Raw genomic sequence first — 19,905 nt, forward strand, 5'->3', positions numbered from 1 at the left:
TATGATTCCAAAATTTGCTTTTTCCAGTTTAAATTCTCATCAATATGGACATCTAAGAATTTTGAAGTTTTCACCCTATTTATTATTTCCTCACCCACTGTTACACTTATCACTGGTGTTGTACCCCTAAATGTGTAGAGCTGGATATGGTTTGTCTTTTTAAAATTGAGGGTGTGGTCATTTGCAGAAAACCAGTCACTAATACTTTTATGAACGGTGTCTACCATTTATTCTGTTTCTGTGTGCATGCTTGAGTTGATTACAAAACTAGTGTCATCTTCAAAAAGAAGTAATTCTGCTTGTTGTATGTTGGACAGAAGATACTTTACACATGTGAGGAACAATAATGGACCAAGTTTTAACCCTGGGGAACCCCATAGTTGATTCCTCCGTAGTCAGAATTATGTCCGCATACTATATTGGTTGAATTACTAAGTACAACTATCTACATTCTTTCAGTTAGACATAGCCATTAGTTGGCTATTCCATCAATCCCATAAAACATCAATTTATGTAGGATAACAGTATGGTTCACACAGTCAAATGCCTTATATAGGTCACAGACAATATCAACCAACACTATTTTGTTATTTAATGCTTGTAAAATCTGGTGAATGAATATTTAAATGGTACTCTCAGTAGTGCAACCCTTCTGAAATCCAACTGTGATTTGTTGAGGATATTATGGTTGCCAACATGAGATACTGTTCTCGAACACGTCATCACCTCAAAAATTTTGGAAAATGATATCAGTGAAGCAGGTCAGTAGTTTCTGACTTATCTTATCACCTTTCTTAAAGTGGTGTTAAACAATAGCTTATTTCAGTCTCTCTGGAAAAATGCCACGAGTTAGTGATGCATTACATATTTCACATGATACAGTGGTTATTACCTGGGAACAAATAGCATCAAAAGCAGATGAGCTTTTATTTTTGAGAGAATGTATAATTTTCTTAATTCCAGAAGTAGAAGTTGGTGCTACATTCATATGATTACATTATATGAGAGTTACTTTTCCAACGTACTGCTGTGATTTCGCTCTTTAACTGTTTGCCCCCTATCTTTCTGCTAAACTTAAGAACTGATCATTAAATGCATTTGATAGTTCTGACTCACTTATAACCCTTCCATTTTTAGATGATGTAAATTAGAAGTTACAAAGGCAGAATAGTGATATCAAACACAATGCGCTATTTTAAACTTCCACCAACAGACTGTAAAGTAGGAACTGTTAACATCTATGTGCACAGTTTCAAGGCAGGTTTTCCTTTCACTAAAGCAAAATTATGCATGCTTTATATATTCCTCAACTATTATTTTGTGGAAACACAATAAAAGTAGTAATAAAATATTTGTTAGAATGTGCTGTTTATATAGTTATGGATAAGTAAGTTACATCATCCATAATAATAGTACTCAACATCAGCATTACATCATAAAGTAGTTCACTGCTTTGTAGATGGTCATAGCAAAGATAAAATAGGGCGAAACATTATCAACATAAAAATACTATCACATAACCTGAAATGAATTTCAACTTATGAATAAGAGACACATCAGCAGCCTTTTCCTTTGAGTACAAATACTTGACGTCAATCTCACTTATTTTCAAATTCCTATAGCACAAAACTGTTCCAATATAGAATGCACAAGATGGAGGAGGGGGCAGGTATGTGTGGCACAGGGGATGAAGAAACATGGAGGACAAAGGAGGGGAAGGGAGGGTGGCAGGACTGCTGTTCATGGACAGAGTAGGGATGTGGGGCATAGGGGAGGGGGGATCTGGCTGGGGCAAAGCGATAGGCGGCATACATGAGCAGGGGGGTGGGGGGGATCTGTGTCCTGTGTGGGGCACAAGGAGGGAGGGACGTGTGGGGGACGGGGGATAGGGGGGGGGCAGCAACGTGTGGGGACAGGGGCCAGGGACGTGGGGACAGGGGCCAGGGACGTGGGGACAGGGGCCAGGGACGTGGGGACAGGGGCCAGGGACGTGGGGACAGGGGCCAGGGACGTGGGGACAGGGGCCAGGGACGTGGGGACAGGGGCCAGGGACGTGGGGACAGGGGCCAGGGACGTGGGGACAGGGGCCAGGGGCCAGGGACGTGGGGACAGGGGCCAGGGACGTGGGGACAGGGGCCAGGGACGTGGGGACAGGGGCCAGGGACGTGGGGACAGGGGCCAGGGACAGGGGCCAGGGACGTGGGGACAGGGGCCAGGGACGTGGGGACAGGGGCCAGGGACGTGGGGACAGGGGCCAGGGGCCAGGGGCCAGGGGCCAGGGACGTGGGGACAGGGGCCAGGGACGTGGGGACAGGGGCCAGGGACGTGGGGACAGGGACGTGGGGACAGGGGCCAGGGACGTGGGGACAGGGGCCAGGGACGTGGGGACAGGGGCCAGGGACGTGGGGACAGGGGCCAGGGACGTGGGGACAGGGGCCAGGGACGTGGGGACAGGGGCCAGGGACGTGGGGACAGGGGCCAGGGACGTGGGGACAGGGGCCAGGGACGTGGGGACAGGGGCCAGGGACGTGGGGACAGGGGCCAGGGGCCAGGGGCCAGGGACGTGGGGACAGGGGCCAGGGACGTGGGGACAGGGGCCAGGGACGTGGGGACAGGGGCCAGGGACGTGGGGACAGGGGCCAGGGACAGGGGCCAGGGACGTGGGGACAGGGGCCAGGGACGTGGGGACAGGGGCCAGGGACGTGGGGACAGGGGCCAGGGACGTGGGGACAGGGGCCAGGGACAGGGGCCAGGGACGTGGGGACAGGGGCCAGGGACGTGGGGACAGGGGCCAGGGACGTGGGGACAGGGGCCAGGGACGTGGGGACAGGGGCCAGGGGCCAGGGGCCAGGGGCCAGGGACGTGGGGACAGGGGCCAGGGACGTGGGGACAGGGGCCAGGGACGTGGGGACAGGGGCCAGGGACGTGGGGACAGGGGCCAGGGACGTGGGGACAGGGGCCAGGGACGTGGGGACAGGGGCCAGGGACGTGGGGACAGGGGCCAGGGACGTGGGGACAGGGGCCAGGGACGTGGGGACAGGGGCCAGGGACAGGGGCCAGGGACGTGGGGACAGGGGCCAGGGACGTGGGGACAGGGGCCAGGGACGTGGGGACAGGGGCCAGGGACGTGGGGACAGGGGCCAGGGACAGGGGCCAGGGACGTGGGGACAGGGGCCAGGGACGTGGGGACAGGGGCCAGGGACGTGGGGACAGGGGCCAGGGGCCAGGGGCCAGGGGCCAGGGACGTGGGGACAGGGGCCAGGGACGTGGGGACAGGGGCCAGGGACGTGGGGACAGGGGCCAGGGACAGGGGCCAGGGACGTGGGGACAGGGGCCAGGGACGTGGGGACAGGGGCCAGGGACGTGGGGACAGGGGCCAGGGACGTGGGGACAGGGGCCAGGGACGTGGGGACAGGGGCCAGGGACGTGGGGACAGGGGCCAGGGACGTGGGGACAGGGGCCAGGGACGTGGGGACAGGGGCCAGGGACGTGGGGACAGGGGCCAGGGGCCAGGGGCCAGGGGCCAGGGACGTGGGGACAGGGGCCAGGGACGTGGGGACAGGGGCCAGGGACGTGGGGACAGGGGCCAGGGACGTGGGGACAGGGGCCAGGGACGTGGGGACAGGGGCCAGGGACAGGGGCCAGGGACGTGGGGACAGGGGCCAGGGACGTGGGGACAGGGGCCAGGGACGTGGGGACAGGGGCCAGGGGCCAGGGGCCAGGGGCCAGGGACGTGGGGACAGGGGCCAGGGACGTGGGGACAGGGGCCAGGGACGTGGGGACAGGGGCCAGGGACGTGGGGACAGGGGCCAGGGACGTGGGGACAGGGGCCAGGGACGTGGGGACAGGGGCCAGGGACGTGGGGACAGGGGCCAGGGACGTGGGGACAGGGGCCAGGGACGTGGGGACAGGGGCCAGGGACGTGGGGACAGGGGCCAGGGACGTGGGGACAGGGGCCAGGGACGTGGGGACAGGGGCCAGGGACGTGGGGACAGGGGCCAGGGACGTGGGGACAGGGGCCAGGGACGTGGGGACAGGGGCCAGGGACGTGGGGACAGGGGCCAGGGACGTGGGGACAGGGGACAGGGGCCAGGGACAGGGGCCAGGGACGTGGGGACAGGGGCCAGGGACGTGGGGACAGGGGCCAGGGACGTGGGGACAGGGGCCAGGGACGTGGGGACAGGGGCCAGGGACAGGGGCCAGGGACGTGGGGACAGGGGCCAGGGACGTGGGGACAGGGGCCAGGGACGTGGGGACAGGGGCCAGGGGCCAGGGGCCAGGGGCCAGGGACGTGGGGACAGGGGCCAGGGACGTGGGGACAGGGGCCAGGGACGTGGGGACAGGGACGTGGGGACAGGGGCCAGGGACGTGGGGACAGGGGCCAGGGACGTGGGGACAGGGGCCAGGGACGTGGGGACAGGGGCCAGGGACAGGGGCCAGGGACGTGGGGACAGGGGCCAGGGACGTGGGGACAGGGGCCAGGGACAGGGGCCAGGGACGTGGGGACAGGGGCCAGGGACGTGGGGACAGGGGCCAGGGACGTGGGGACAGGGGCCAGGGACGTGGGGACAGGGGCCAGGGACGTGGGGACAGGGGCCAGGGACGTGGGGACAGGGGCCAGGGACGTGGGGACAGGGGCCAGGGACGTGGGGACAGGGGCCAGGGACGTGGGGACAGGGGCCAGGGACGTGGGGACAGGGGCGGGCTGAATCACTTTGCGGCCAAATGTTCTATTAACCTAGGGAACAGATGATTGTCACTCGGCACCAAGTCAAGACTATACAGTGGGTGAGTGATTATGTTCCACTGAAACTTTTGCAGGAGAGCAACGGTTTGTCGAGTGATGTGTGGACAAGTGTTGTCATGGAGAATGTGTACGCCCTTGCTCAACATTCCTCTTCTCTGGTTCTGAATTGCCTGTTTGAGTTTTTTCAGAGTCTCACAGTACCTGTCTGTGTTAACTGTGGTCCCAGCGATTCAACTCTGACGACGGGGTGAAAGAAGAGGTTCATAACTTTCTGAACAGCATGGCAGTGAGCTGATATAACATGGGCATACAAAAACTGCCACAGCATCTACAAAAATGCATATACAGAAATGGTGATTACGTCAAAAAGTAGCTAAATGTTCAAGCTGTAAACTGATGCAAACCACTGTAAAAATAAACATGTCTATGTACTTATAAAAAAAAAATAGGAGATCTTACTTTTGGGATTACCCTCATGTTATCGAACTCAGTTCAATAAATCATGCAAAATACTAACATGAATTCTTTACAGAAGAATGGAAAAACTTGAAGCGGATCCTCAGGGAAAACCAATTTTTATTCTGGAGAAATGTAGGAACACACAAGGCAATACTGACCCTGTGACTTACCTTAGAAAATAGGCTGATAAAAGGCAAACCTATGTTTATAGCATTTGTAGATTTAGAGAAAGATTTTGACAATGTTGACTGGAATATTCTCTTTGAAATTCTGAAGTAAGCAGGGGTAAAACACAAGGAGCAAAAGGCTATTTACAACTTGTACAGAAACCAGACAGCAGTTATAAGAATAAGAGTCAAGGGGCATGAAATGGAGGTGGTGCTTGATAACAGAGTGAGATAGGATTGTAGCCTGTCACTGGTGTTATTCAATGTCTATATTGAGTAGACAGTAAAGGAAACCAAAGAAAAGTTTGGGGTAGGAGTTAAAATTCAGAGAATAGAAATAAAGGCTGTGAAGTTTGCTGATGACATTGTAATTCCATCAGAGACAGTGAAGGACTTGAAAGAGTAGCTGAACAGAATGGACTGTGTCTTGAGAGGAGGATATGATATAAGACGTACACCAACAAAAGTAGAATGAGGCTAATGGAGTGTAGTCGAATTAAATCAGTTGATGCTGAGAAATCTAGATTAGAAAAAAAGACACTAAAAGTAGTGGGTTAGTTTTGCTATTTGGCAGCAAAATAACCAATAATGGTAAAAGTAGAGAGAATATAACACATCAACTGGCAAACCTTTCTGAAGAAGAGAAATTTGTTACCATCAAATATAGATTTTAGTGTCAGGATGTCTTTTCTGTAGATATTCGTCTGGAGTTTTTGAAATGGAACATGGACAATAAACAGTTTAGACAGTACGAAAACTGAATTTTTTGAAATGTGGTGCTACAGAAGAATGCCGAGAACTGGACAGGCAAATCACATCAATAGATAGAATTGGGGAGACGAGGAATTTATGGCATAACCTGACCAGAAGAAGGGATCAGTTGATAGAATATATTGTGAAACATCAAGTAAGTGATCACCAATTTAGTACTGGAATGGAGAGAGAGAGAGAGAGAGAGAGAGAGAGAGAGAGAGAGAGAGAGAGAGAGAGAGAGAGAGAGAGAGAGAGAGAGAGAGAGAGAGAGAGAATGTTGAGTAAATTAGGATGTACGAAAAAGTAGCTGTACATATTCACAGTTAAGTTCGCTTCCAAGTGTGTATACAAGTTAATGTGAAATATAATTTTAACTGACTTGAGAAAACATAACTTTTATATGTAATTCTTCATGCTTTTCCGGCGATCTGTTGACATCTTGGATATTCGGGAATCTAGCCGGATGTTCGCGTCATTCTCGCATGATATTTCAACAGCGTGCCTCGCTGTCTTCTTCAGTTGCTACCTGAGACTGGTCCTTGGATCGATCGAGTCCAGTATTTATGCCTGGGATGTGCACATTTACCCCCTAGACTTCATGGACTCCCCAAGGCTCACAAGGATGGGATTTTACTGAAACCTATTGTCAGCAATATTGGCGCAGCAACTTACCCTACTGTGAAATACCTGGGTAAATGTGCACATCACATCCGGAACTCAGAGGATTTCCTGCAACAACTGGGCCAGCAACACATCACAGACACAGACATCATGGCTAGTTTCGATGTGGTGTCTCTCTTCACAAGTGTACCACTGAAGGAGTCACTTGAGCTTATTGAAGACAAGTTAGATGGGGCTCTCCTTGACCTATTCAGGCACATACTGACCTCGACGTACTTCCTATATGGGGGGTCAATTTTACGAACAAACAGAAGGGGTGGCGATGGGCAGCCCTCTATCACCAGTGGTGGCCAACCTATTTATGTAAAGGTTTGAAGAGGAGGCACTCTCTTCAGCCACATATCAACCCAAGTGTGTTTTTAGGTATGTGGATGATACCTTTGTCATCTGGCCCCATGGTAGAGAGAAGTTAGATGAGTTCCTGCTACATCTGAACTCTTGCCATCCGAACATTCAGTACACAATGGAAATGGAGAAGGATGGACTACTTCTGTTCTTGGATGTTCTGGTGAAGAGAAAGGCAGATGGCACATTTGGACACAGTGTGTACCGCAAACCTATGCACACTGACTAATACCTACAAGCCAGCAGTTGCCACCATCTGGCACAGAAGAATGGAGTGCTCAAAACACTGGTCCACAGAGCACAAACTCTGTCAGATCCTGATAGTCTGGACACAGAAATAGAACACTTACAATCAGTGTTCAGCAGGAATTGGTACTCCTCTAGAGATATCCAGAAGGCACTTCAACTGGCCAAAGGATCCAGAAGAAGAACCAGAAGAGCCAAGAAGATGGCATACCTGCCATACGCCGGATCTATCTCTGCCAAGATCAGCAGGATTCTCCAGAAATATGACATCAAGAGCATATTTTGCCCACCCACCAAAATTGGGGCTATGCTGGGGAGTGTAAAAGATGACCAGGGGCTACGCAAGCCAGTTATTTACAACATACGGTGCCAGTGTGGGATGTCATACATTGGCCAGAAAACCAGAACTGTGGACATCAGGTGTAAAGAACACCAGAGACCTACCAGACTCAGGCAGGCAACTAAATCAGCCATAGCAGAGCATTGTCTGGAACTTGGTCATTCAATGGATTACAGTGACACCAAGATTGTGACACAGACCTCAAGATTTTGGGACAGTGTCATTAAAGAAGCCATTAAGATTAAGATCACAGACAGTCTAATCAACCGTGACTCGGGATACCAAATCAGCACTGCCTGGAATCCAGCACTTGAGCTTGTGAAAACTCAACGCAGGACACTCCAGGATTCTACAAGAAATAGAAGTGGAAACCGAGAGAACAGCCATGAGACAAGGTGTCTGACATTAGAGAGCAGATCCGACACTTCCCTGATCGTGAACTCGACTTCAGAAGACGGCCAGGCCGGGCATGGAAGGCGGAGGGAACACTGGTGACCAGAGAGGGACGATGTAGCCATGTCTGGCGGGTGAGGACCTCAGACGGAACACACGATGCGGCACGGACTGATTAGGGAGCGCCCAGCACGAAACAGAAGTGGAAATCATAGTAACAGTCATGAGACAGAGCACCCAACATCTCAGATCAGGTCTGACACACCACAGATGACAACCACAACCGTTGAGGATGGCCAAAACGGGCGCCGACGGCAGTCGGAACATCCGTGACTGGAGGGGTCCGTTGAAGCCGAGTCTGGCAGGCTGTGACCACAGATGAAACACTCAACTCGGCATGGACCAATTAGGGAACGCCCAGCTCCTCCCAGGCATAAATACTGGACTCGATCGACCCAAGGACCAGTCTCAGGTATCACCTGAAGAAGACAGCAAGGCACGCTGTTGAAATATCGTGCGAGAACGATGCGAACATCTGGCTGGATTCCCGAATATCCAAGATGATAACTTTTATACATTTTTGTAAGTGGCTTATAATGAACAAAACCAAATGTAAGAGAATGTTATGTCCTGTAGGCAGCAGTAGAAGAAGAACCAACAGATTTTGAACTGCATTGTGTGTTACAAGCATTTTAGGATTGAAAATGAATTTTATTCAGCACTGAATGTTAATTGATAGTTATTTCACACAACAGTGGTATTTATGAACTTGCCAGCTTCTGTGCAGTGAGCTCCAGGTCCAATTGTGTCAGTGTTGACAGACTCCTGTGGAATTCCTGCAGGGCTAGGAGAAGGCCAAGCTGAACTTCTCAGTTTCCCAGGGGTTGGGGTTGGAGGTGCTGCTGCTGGTGCCTCTGTGTGTGCCCAGTGATACATCAGGTCCAGCTACACAGACAAATGGAAGGCTCTTTCTCTGTACAAGTTGAAAGCATAAAAGTCACAAAATAATATATTTTACTCCATTATACTAAACACAGTTGCATGAGAATTGTATGGCATTAGCGATAATACAGTCCAGTACACAAAAAACAACACACCAAGAAAGAATTAACCAAATGGGTTGGAAATCAGTACATGTGATGTACACATATAAATTATTACAATTTCTGAACAATTGGATTATTTAGTCAACAGAAAGAGCTTCACAAATTGAGTAAGTCAGTAATGCATTGGTCCACCTGTGGCTCTTATGCAAGCAGTTATTCAGATTGGTATTGGCTGATGGAGTTGTTGGATGCCCTCCTGATGATATCCTGCTTAATTCTACACAACTGGCACATAATATCTTCAAAATCCTGCTCCAAACTGTTCTCAATTTGGGAGAGATCCAGCGACCTTCCTGGCTGAGGTAAGATTTGGCAAACATGAGGGCAAGCAGTAGAAGCTCTCACCATGTGCAGGCAGAGATTAACTTGCTGAAATGTAAGCCCAGAATGGCTTGCCTTGAAGATCAACAAAAAAAGGCATATAATGTCATTGATGTACCACTGTGCTGTAATGGTGCCACAGATGACAACCAGAGGGGTCCTGCTATGAAATGAAACAGCACCCAAGACACCAGTTGCATGTTAAATCATTGATGATGATGATGATGATAAACTCTGGGCTCTTAGTGCCTCTCTCATGATTTCACGTTCTTCACATTCTGTCATCTCTAGTTAACAGCTTTCTTCTTGACATTGTGTTTGGCTGTGGTTCACCTATTCCTGCAATCATCATCATCAGATATTGACATCATTCCTATTCAAATGTTGAGCAGTTCACCAATTACTCCAACTGACTTCATTGAGTCCAACTACAGTTTCTCAGATGCTGTGAGGCATCGTTACTGTCCAACTGAGTATACTGAATGAAATTCATGAAGACCTCATGTCCTGGTATTGCCATATTGCATGTTTGCTATCCTTGTCAGCTGAATAGTGAAATTGTGTTGTAGCATCACGCATTCATCTGTCAGCCACCAAAGCACACAATTTTGTGTTTTCCGTCAATACTGTATAAATATCAATCTATGAGCAATTTGTACAAATCAGTGGTGCACCATTTTTTGATGGCTTTGAGAGTAGTACTACACATAAGAGGCAGAATAGAAATGTGAGAGATTATATACAACCATATCTAACACATTCAAGTGGCAGATGTGGACTGCCCACAATTTATTGGTTATGACTATAGATTAAAACTGATGAGACTACAAAAATGTAGGAAATTTTGGAAATATGACCTGGATAAATTTAAAGAACCACAGGTTGCTGAGTGTTTCAGAAGGAGCATTAGGTAACAATGGGCAACAATAGTAGAAATGATTGCAGTAGAAGATTAATGGGTAGCTTTGAGAGATGAAATAGTGAAAGCAGCAGGGTATCAAATACTCGTAGGTAAAAAGATAAGATCTAGTAGAAATCCTTGGATAATACTGGAAATGTTCAATTTAATTGATGAAAGGAGAAAATATAAAAATGCAGCAACTGAATCTGGTGAAAGGAACACAGGCATCTAAAAATTGAGGCTGGCATAAAGTGCAAAATGTCTAAGCAGGAATGGCTAGAGAACAAATGTAAGGATATAGAAGAACAAATTACTAGGAGATAGATACGACCAATAGGAAAATTAAAGAGGTCTTTGGAGAAAAGAAACAGCTATATGAATATCAAGAGCTCAGTTGGAAAACCATTACTATCAGTTTAGTAAGTGATGGTTGATAAAAAAATCTTTGCAGCAGAATGGAAAAACTGGCAGAAGCTGATCTCAGAGAAGATTGGTTTGGATTCTTGAGAGGTGTAAGTACATAATAGGAAATACTGACCCTACGACTTATCTTAGAAGATAGGTTAAGGAAAGGCAAACCTACATTTAAAGCATTTGTAGACTTAGAGAATGCTTTTGACATGTTTACTACAACACACTCTTTGGAATTAAGAAGGTAGTGTGCAAAATATACAAGGAGCAAACGACCATTTACAACTTGTACAGAGACCAGATTGGAGTTATTTGAGTCAAGTGGCATGGAAGGGAGGCAGTGTTTGAGAAGGGACTGAGACAGGGTCGTAGCTATGCCTGATGTTATTCAATCTGCACACTGAGTCTGTAGTAAAGGAAATCAAAGAAAAATTTGGAGTAGGAATTAAAGTCCATGTAGTAGTATGGTTTTCTGCCTAAAGGCAGATCTCGTCATGCGCTAATCCTCTTCCACTTTTGTCTGTCCATAGCCAGTATCTTCATTTCTGAATATTTGCCTTCTTTTATATTGTCCAGCATTTGGTATCTTCTCTTTCCTCTCCCCCTTTTTCCCTCCACCATTCCTTCTATTCCTTCCTTCAATAAACAGTCCCTCCGCAAACAATGTCCAATGCAGTTCCATTTTCTCTTTCGGATAACTTTCAGCATGTTTCTTTCTTCTCTAACTGTTCTTAATACTTCTTCATTCCTTATTCGGTCTTCCTATTTCACTTTGACCATTCTTCTCCATATACACATCTCTAGTGCTTCCAATCTTTCATCTTCCTTCCTGAATGTCCAGGTCTCCACACCATATAGTGCAACACTCCAGATATAATATTTGGCAAGTCTTTTCCTCAGATCTTTGTTTAGTTGTCCACAAAGTAATTTCTGTTTCCTCTTGAATCCTTCTTTTAGCATTGCAATTCTTTTCCTAATATCTGTTGAGCAATACATATTATCATCCATTATTACACTTCCCAAATAACTGAAGTTATTCACTTGCTCTATTTCCTCTCCCCCTATTTTCATATGACATTTTCTCCCCTTTCCTTCAATTACCATGCTTTTTGTTTTCTTCTCGTTAATCTTAATTCCATTTTCTTCTAATTTGTGTTTAGCTCATCTAACATTGCACTCTCTGCCATCACAATCATGTCGTCTGGAAATCTTATACACTCCACTCTCCGAATCCCCCTATACAAGCTCCTCTCCTTCCATCAAAGCTTTCACTAATAATTTCCTCCAGATATATATTGAATGGTGTTGGTGATAAACAACAACCTTACACCTCTTCCCAGTTCTATTTCTTCACTCATCACACCACCTATTCTTACTCTTGCTCTCTGGTTCAAATACAAATTTCTGATTTGCCATCTATCCCTCCAGTCAACTCCATGTTTCCTTATGATTTCCATCTGTTTGTTCCATGTGACACAGTCAAAAGCCTTTTCAAGATCAATGAACACAACATACACCTTCCTTTTCTTCTCCATGTACCTCTCCCATATCACTCTCAGTAGTCCAATGGCATCTCTAGTTCCCACTCTTCGCCTGAAACCAAATTGTTCATCTCCTATTATGCAATTCATCTTTCCATATAGCCTTCTGTTGAACATCCTCAGCAACACTGTCTGCATGCGATATCAGGCTCACTGTTCTATGTTCCTCTCACTTTTTGCTGTTTTTTTTTTCTTTTCTATAGGTTTTAAGATACTTTCTGTAAAGTTCTTTGGCCATTTTCCTGTCACGTATATTTGATTACACAATTCAATCAACTCCCTTTACCCTTCTTTCTCCAACGACTTTAACAGTTCCACAGGAATCTCATCAATTCCCATTGCCTTCATAGATTTTTCAATCTCACTAGTTAGTGTTGCAGTTCCTTTGTTATCATCTGCAACTTTATGTTCTTCTTCTTATATCCCAAGGTCTTCTTCACTTGGTCAGCTGTCTGCAACACATAGCCACTCTATAGAGGAAAAGAAATAAAAAGTTTGAGTTTTTGCCAGTGATATTGTAATTCTGTCAGAGATGGCAAATGACTTGAAAAAGCAGTTTAACAGAATGGAGTGTGTCTTGAAAGGGGAATTTTAAGACAATCAACAAAAGCAAAACAAGGCTAATGGATAAAATCAAATTATATTAGGCAATGCTGAGGCAATTATATTTGGAAACAAGACACTGTAAGTAGTGGATGAGTCTTGTTGTTTGGCTGCTACAATAACTGATGGTGGCTGAAGAAAACAGGATATAAAATTTAGACTGACAATGGCAAGAAAAGTGCTTTTGAAGAAAAGAAGTTTGTTAACATCAAATATAGATTTTAATGTTAGGAAGTATCTTCTGAAGGTATGTCACCATGGATGGAAGTGAAACATGAATGATAACACAAGCCAACTTAAATTTTTTTTGGAAAACTTTATTTTACTTTGATAGCTGATCTTTATAGATTTTTATGAGCTGAATCCAAATCTAGCCTTAGTTTTTTGTATCACTCATAGTTTTCGAGCAATACGCTTTTTATTATTTAAATCCTATGGTATATGGTAAATGGGGAAATTAATGAAATACTTTGTTACAACATAAGCATGGTTTGTATTTACAGTAAGCTACTTAAAACAATGATGTGTGTTAATAGAGGTTTAACTTGTCAGCTGGAATTAGTTTGTATTTTCTTTCTCTTTTTTCTTTGAACCTTCTTGTTTGGCTTTTTCTACGATGAGTCGCTTGTTGAACTTCTCGGAGGGAGAACAAAAGATGGCTACAGTAAGCAGATTCAAAATGGTGTAGGTTGCATTAGTTATTTGGAGATGATGAGGCTTGCACAGGACACAGTAGCATGAAACTAATCTTCAGACTGGAGATGACAATGACAACAACATGTGATCTACCGATTTATTATAACAACTATTATCAGAAACTCTCAAGGCACATTTCCTGACAGCCAGCATTTTGTATGATTATTGTCTGTACTAATTATCTGATGTAAAATGCACCATCCATCTCATCAACCACTTACATGCAGTTCTTGTGAAAGGCTCTCTGTATCTGTGGGTGCAACATAACTACATGCCAACAGCTTCCATGCACATGGCCTTATAAGTATCAAGCTATATAACAAAATTTAATTTAGAGTAGTGATTTTATTCCATTTTATATTACTGTATGGCAACACACAGTTTTAAAACAATTTTTGTACTACTACTGTGGTTTATTATTATTTCTTTCATTTCTCAGATGTTATGTCTGGTTAAAAATGGAAAGTGACACGGACCTTGATCAAGCGTGACTTTCTTTTAACCGTACAGTATTTGTTACATTGCATTTAGGAACTTTCGGGTAATTGAACATGTATCAATAATTACAGATTTCTGTAGTTGTATATATACGTTTCGATGTAGCTGTATTGCATTGATGTACTGGTGGATATTGTGTGGTATGACTCTTGTAGTTGATAGTATAATTCGTATAATTTCAACTTTACACTGATGCCACATGTCCTTGACTTTCTCAGCCAGTTGGATGTATTTTTCAATTTTTTCTCCTGTTTCCTTCTGTATATTTGTTGTATTGGGTATGGATATTTCGATTAGTTGTGTTAATTTCTTCTTTTTATTGGTGAGTATGATGTCAGGTTTGTTATGTGGTGGTGTTTTATCTGTTATAATGGTTCTGTTCCAGTATAAATTGTATTCATCATGCTCCAGTACATTTTGTGGTGCATACTTGTATGTGGGAACGTGTTGTTTTATTAGTTTATTTTGTAAGGCAAGCTGTTGATGTATTATTTTTGCTACATTGTCATGTCTTCTGGGGTATTCTGTATTTTCTAGTATTGTACATCCAATTGTGATGTGATCTACTGTTTCTATTTGTTGTTTACAAAGTCTGCATTTATCTGTTGTGGTATAGGGATCTTTAATAATATGCTTGCTGTAATATCTGGTGTTTATTGTTTGATCCTGTATTGCAATCATGAATCCTTCTGTCTCACTGTATATATTGCCTTTTCTTAGCCATGTGTTGGATGCGTCTTGATCGATGTGTGGCTGTGTTAGATGATACGGGTGCTTGCCATGTAGTGTTTTCTTTTTCTAATTTACTTTCTTTGTATCTGTTGATGTTATGTGATCTAAAGGGTTGTAGAAGTGGTTATGAAATTGCAGTGGTGTAGCCGATGTATTTATATGAGTGATTGCTTTGTGTATTTTGCTAGTTTCTGCTTGTTCTATAAAGAATTTTCTTAAATTGTCTACCTGTCCATAATGTAGGTTTTTTTATGTCGATAAATCCCCTTCCTCCTTCCTTTCTTTCTTTCTGTTGCTGAATGTATGTGATGTATTCTATATTTGTGGCATTGTGATCGTGTAAGTGTATTGAGTGCTTCTAGGTCTGTGTTACTCCATTTCACTACTCCAAATGAGTAGGTCAATATTGGTATAGCATAAGTATTTATAGCTTTTGTCTTGTTTCTTGCGGTCAGTTCTGTTTTCAATATTTTTGTTAGTCTTTGTCTAAATTTTTCTTTTAGTTCTTCTTTAATATTTGCATTATCTATTCCTATTTTTTGTCTGTATCCTAGATATTTATAGGCATCTGTTTTTTCCATCGCTTCTATGCAGTCGCTGTGGTTATCCAATATGTAATCTTCTTGTTTAATGTGTTTTCCCTTGACTATGCTATTTTTCTTACATTTGTCTGTTCCAAAAGCCATATTTATATCATTGCTGAATACTTCTGTTATCTTTAGTAATTGGTTGAGTTGTTGATTTGTTGCTGCCAGTAGTTTTAGATCATCCATGTATAGCAGATGTGTGATTTTGTGTGGGTATGTTCCAGTAATATTGTATCCATAATTTGTATTATTTAGCATGTTGGATAGTGGGTTCAGAGCAAGGCAGAACCAGAAAGGGCTTAATGAGTCTCCTTGGTGTATTCCGCGCTTAATCTGTATTGGCTGTGATGTGATATTATTTGAATTTGTTTGGATATTAAGGGTGGTTTTCCAATTTTTAATTACTATGTTTAGGAACTGTATCAATTTAGGATCTACTTTGTATATTTCCAATATTTGTAGTAACCATGAGTGGGGGTACACTATCAAAAGCTTTTTGGTAATCAATGTATGCATAGTGTAGCGACCTTTGTTTAGTTTTAGCTTGATATGTCACCTCTGCATCTATTATCATTTGCTCTTTACATCCTTGTGCTCCTTTGCAACAGCCTTTTTGTTCTTCATTTATAATTTTGTTCTGTGTTGTATGTGTCATTAATTTCTGTGTAATGACTGAAGTTAATATTTTGTATATTGTTGGTAGGCATGTTATGGGGCGATATATAGCTGGGTTTGCTGTGTCTGCTTGATCTTTAGGTTTCAGGTAAGTTATTCCATGTGTAAGTGTATCAGGGAATGTGTATGGGTCTGCAATGTAACTGTTAAATAATATATGATTATAATAGAGGGAAACATTCCATGTAAGAAAAATATATCTAAAAACAAAGATGATGTGACTTACCAAATGAAAGTGCTGGCAGGTCGACAGACACACAAACAAACACAAACACACACACAAAATTCAAGCTTTCGCAACACACACACACACACACACACACACACACACACAGTGTACACCCGTCCCTCCCTCCCCCTAAGGTAAGTCTTTCCGCTCCCGAGATTGGAATGACTCCTTACCCTCTCCCTAAAAACCCACATCCTTTTGTCTTTCCCTCTCCTTCCCTCTTTCCTGATGAGGCAACAGTTTGTTGCGAAAGCTTGAATTTTGTGTGTATGTTTGTGTTTATTTGTGTGTCTGTCGACCTGCCAGCACTTTCATTTGGTAAGTCACATCATCTTTGTTAAATAATATAGTTAGATGTGAATGTGTTGAGGTGAATTTCTTTAGCCAGAAATTTGCTATTTTATCTTTTCCAGGGGCTTTCCAATTGTATGTAGAATTAAGTGCTCGCATGACTTCATGTTGCAAAATTATCACTTTAGGCATTTGTGGTATCATCTTGTATGAGTCTGTTTCTGCTTGTATCCACCGTGCGTGTCTGTTATGTTGTACCGGGTTTGACCATATGTTGCTCCAGAAGTGTTCCATGTCTGTTATGTTTGGTGGATTGTCTATTTTAATGTGTGTGTTATCTATTGTATGGTAAAATTTCTTTTGGTTTGTGTTGAATGTTTGGTTTTGTTTCCTTCTATTTTCACTTTTTTTGTATCTTCTAAGTCGTTTGGCCAATGCTTGTAATTTCTGCTTCTTTTCATCTAATTGCTCTATCGCTTCTTATTGTGAGATTTTACCTAACCTTTTTCCTTTTTTTGTCTGATATTTCATTTCTTATAAATTGTGTTAGCTGTCCGATGTCTTTTCTCAGTTTTTCTATTCTGATCTGTAGCCTGTGTTGCCATGCTGGTTTTGTGGGTTTCTTCTGTGTGTTGGTTGGTTCTGATCTCTGCCTAGTGTGTATATTTAGTGCAGTGAGTGCTCCTATATAAACCAGTAGTTGTAACTCTTCCATAGTTGTATTTTCATTTATTTTGTTGTGTATGATTGTGTTGATAGTTTTTATTGTTGTTTCGACTTGTGGGTTATTTGGCGGTCTATGCGAGAATGGTCTGATGTCTGTATTTGTGTCTTTGTATTCTATATATGTCAGCTGAAATTTCTCTTCTATATTTAACACTTGTGTCTCTTCGTGTTCTATTTGTGCTTGTTCTGGTGGCTGTCTTAAGATTTCGTTTTCCTCTGACTGTTTAATTGATGTGTGTTGTTCTTTGTTTGTTTGCTCTGGGATGTTTGAGTCCATTACTGTATTTTCTTCTTTTTCTGATTGCACATTATTTTGTTCCTGTATTTGTTGTACTTGTTGTTTGATGTTTTCTAATTCTGTAATTCTGACTGGGGTATCCTGTTGTTTTTGATTATTACACGAATCCGATCAGCTAGTCGTTGTTCTGTTAAAAATTTTAATTCTGGGTATCTGGTAATAAATGTTGTGTATACTTGCGATCTGTATCCAGTTGTGTTGGTTCCTAAGTTTGTTGCTTGGTAATAACAGAACATGAGGTGTCAGTTAACTTCATCTGACCATCTCATCCTCCATCTTTGTTTTCCCTCTAGAGTGGTTGCAGGAAGCATGTCCTGCAAAACACCTCTATTTGGATTTAAATCATTTTCCGTGTGGCTAGCAGTATCGTTACCATTGTGGACGGGCATAGGGTTTAAGCGTCGTCCCAGACCATGACAGCGCTTGTCCAAGGCTTCATTAGTTCTGTCCTGAAACTAATCACACTAAAAGGGGGGTTAGCCCTATTAGTGGTTTGTTCTTTTTGTTGCCTTTTACGAATTATTATTATTATTATTATTATTATTATTATTATTATTATTATTATTATTATTACTATCTTCACTTTCTCAGACATTAAGTCCGGTTAAAAATGGAGTGACGCGGACCTTGATCAAGCGTCACTTACTTTTAACTGTACGGTATGTGTTATATTGCATTTAGGAACTTTCGCGTAATTGAACATGTATCAATAATTACGGATTTCTGTAGCTGTATATATGTGTTTGGATGTAGCTGTATTGCATTGATGTACTGGTGGATATTGTGTGGTATGACTCCTGTAGTTGATAGTATAATTGGTATGATGTCAACTTTATCCTGATGCCACATGTCTTTGACTTCCTCAGCCAGTTGGATGTATTTTTCAATTTTTTCTCCCGTTTTCTTTTGTATATTTGTTGTATTGGGTATGGATATTTCGATTAGTTGTGTTAATTTCTTCTTTTTATTGGTGAGTATGATGTCAGGTTTGTTATGTGGCGTTGTTTTATCTGTTATAATGGTTCTGTTCCAGTATAATTTGTATTCATCATTCTCCAGTACATTTTGTGGTGTATACTTGTATGTAGGAATGTGTTGTTTTAAAAGTTTATGTTGTAAGGCAAGCTGTTGATGTATTATTTTTGCAACATTGTCATGTCTTCTGGGGTATTCTGTATTTGCTAGTATTGTACATCCGCTTGTGATGTGATCTACTGTTTCTATTTGTTGTTTACAAAGTCTGCATTTATCCGTTGTGGTATTGGGATCTTTAATAATATGCTTGCTGTAATACCTGGTGTTTATTGTTTGATCCTGTATTGCAATCATGAATCCTTCTGTCTCACTGTATATATTGCCTTTTCTTAGCCATGTGTTGGATGCGTCTTGATCGATGTGTGGCTGTGTTAGATGATACGGGTGCTTGCCATGTAGTGTTTTCATTTTCCAATTTACTTTCTTCATATCTGTTGATGTTATGTGATCTAAAGGGTTGTAGAAGTGGTTATGAAATTGCAGTGGTGTAGCCGATGTATTTATATGAGTGATTGCCTTATTATTTTGCTAGTTTCTGCTCGTTCTAGAAATAATTTTCTTAAATTGTCTACCTGTCCATAATGTAGGTTTTTTATGTCGATAAATCCCCTTCCTCCTTCCTTTCTGCTTAATGTGAATCTTTCTGTTGCTGAATGTATGTGATGTATTCTATATTTGTGGCATTGTGATCGTGTTAGTGTATTGAGTGCTTCTAGGTCTGTGTTACTCCATTTCACTACTCCAAATGAGTAGGTCAATATTGGTATGGCATAGGTATTTATAGCTTTTGTCTTGTTTCTTGCTGTCAATTCTGTTTTCAGTATTTTTGTTAGTCTTTGTCTATATTTTTCTTTTAGTTCTTCTTTGATATTTGTATTATCTATTCCTATTTTTTGTCTGTATCCTAGATATTTATAGGCATCCGTTTTTTCCATCGCTTCTATGCAGTCGCTGTGGTTATCCAATATGTAATCTTCTTGTTTAGTATGTTTTCCCTTGACTATGCTATTTTTCTTACATTTGTCTGTTCCAAAAGCCATATTTATATCATTGCTGAATCCTTCTGTTATCTTTAGTAATTGGTTGAGTTGTTGATTTGTTGCTGCCAGTAATTTTAGATCATC

General features: G+C 43.4%; 1 protein-coding gene across 1 annotated transcript in view; it reads right to left on the reverse strand.

Annotated features, from left to right (window-relative positions):
* The window catches only part of LOC126416932 (formin-2-like), a 277,023-nt gene that overhangs the window by 216,014 nt on the left and 41,104 nt on the right, over positions 1-19,905 (reverse strand). Inside the window, 1 exon segment of the mRNA XM_050084812.1 lies at positions 8,905-9,076. Within this exon segment, the coding sequence (XP_049940769.1) occupies positions 8,905-9,076 (172 nt within the window).

The sequence above is a fragment of the Schistocerca serialis genome, chromosome 8 (assembly GCF_023864345.2).
Source record: "Schistocerca serialis cubense isolate TAMUIC-IGC-003099 chromosome 8, iqSchSeri2.2, whole genome shotgun sequence".
Lineage (NCBI taxonomy): Eukaryota > Metazoa > Arthropoda > Insecta > Orthoptera > Acrididae > Schistocerca > Schistocerca serialis.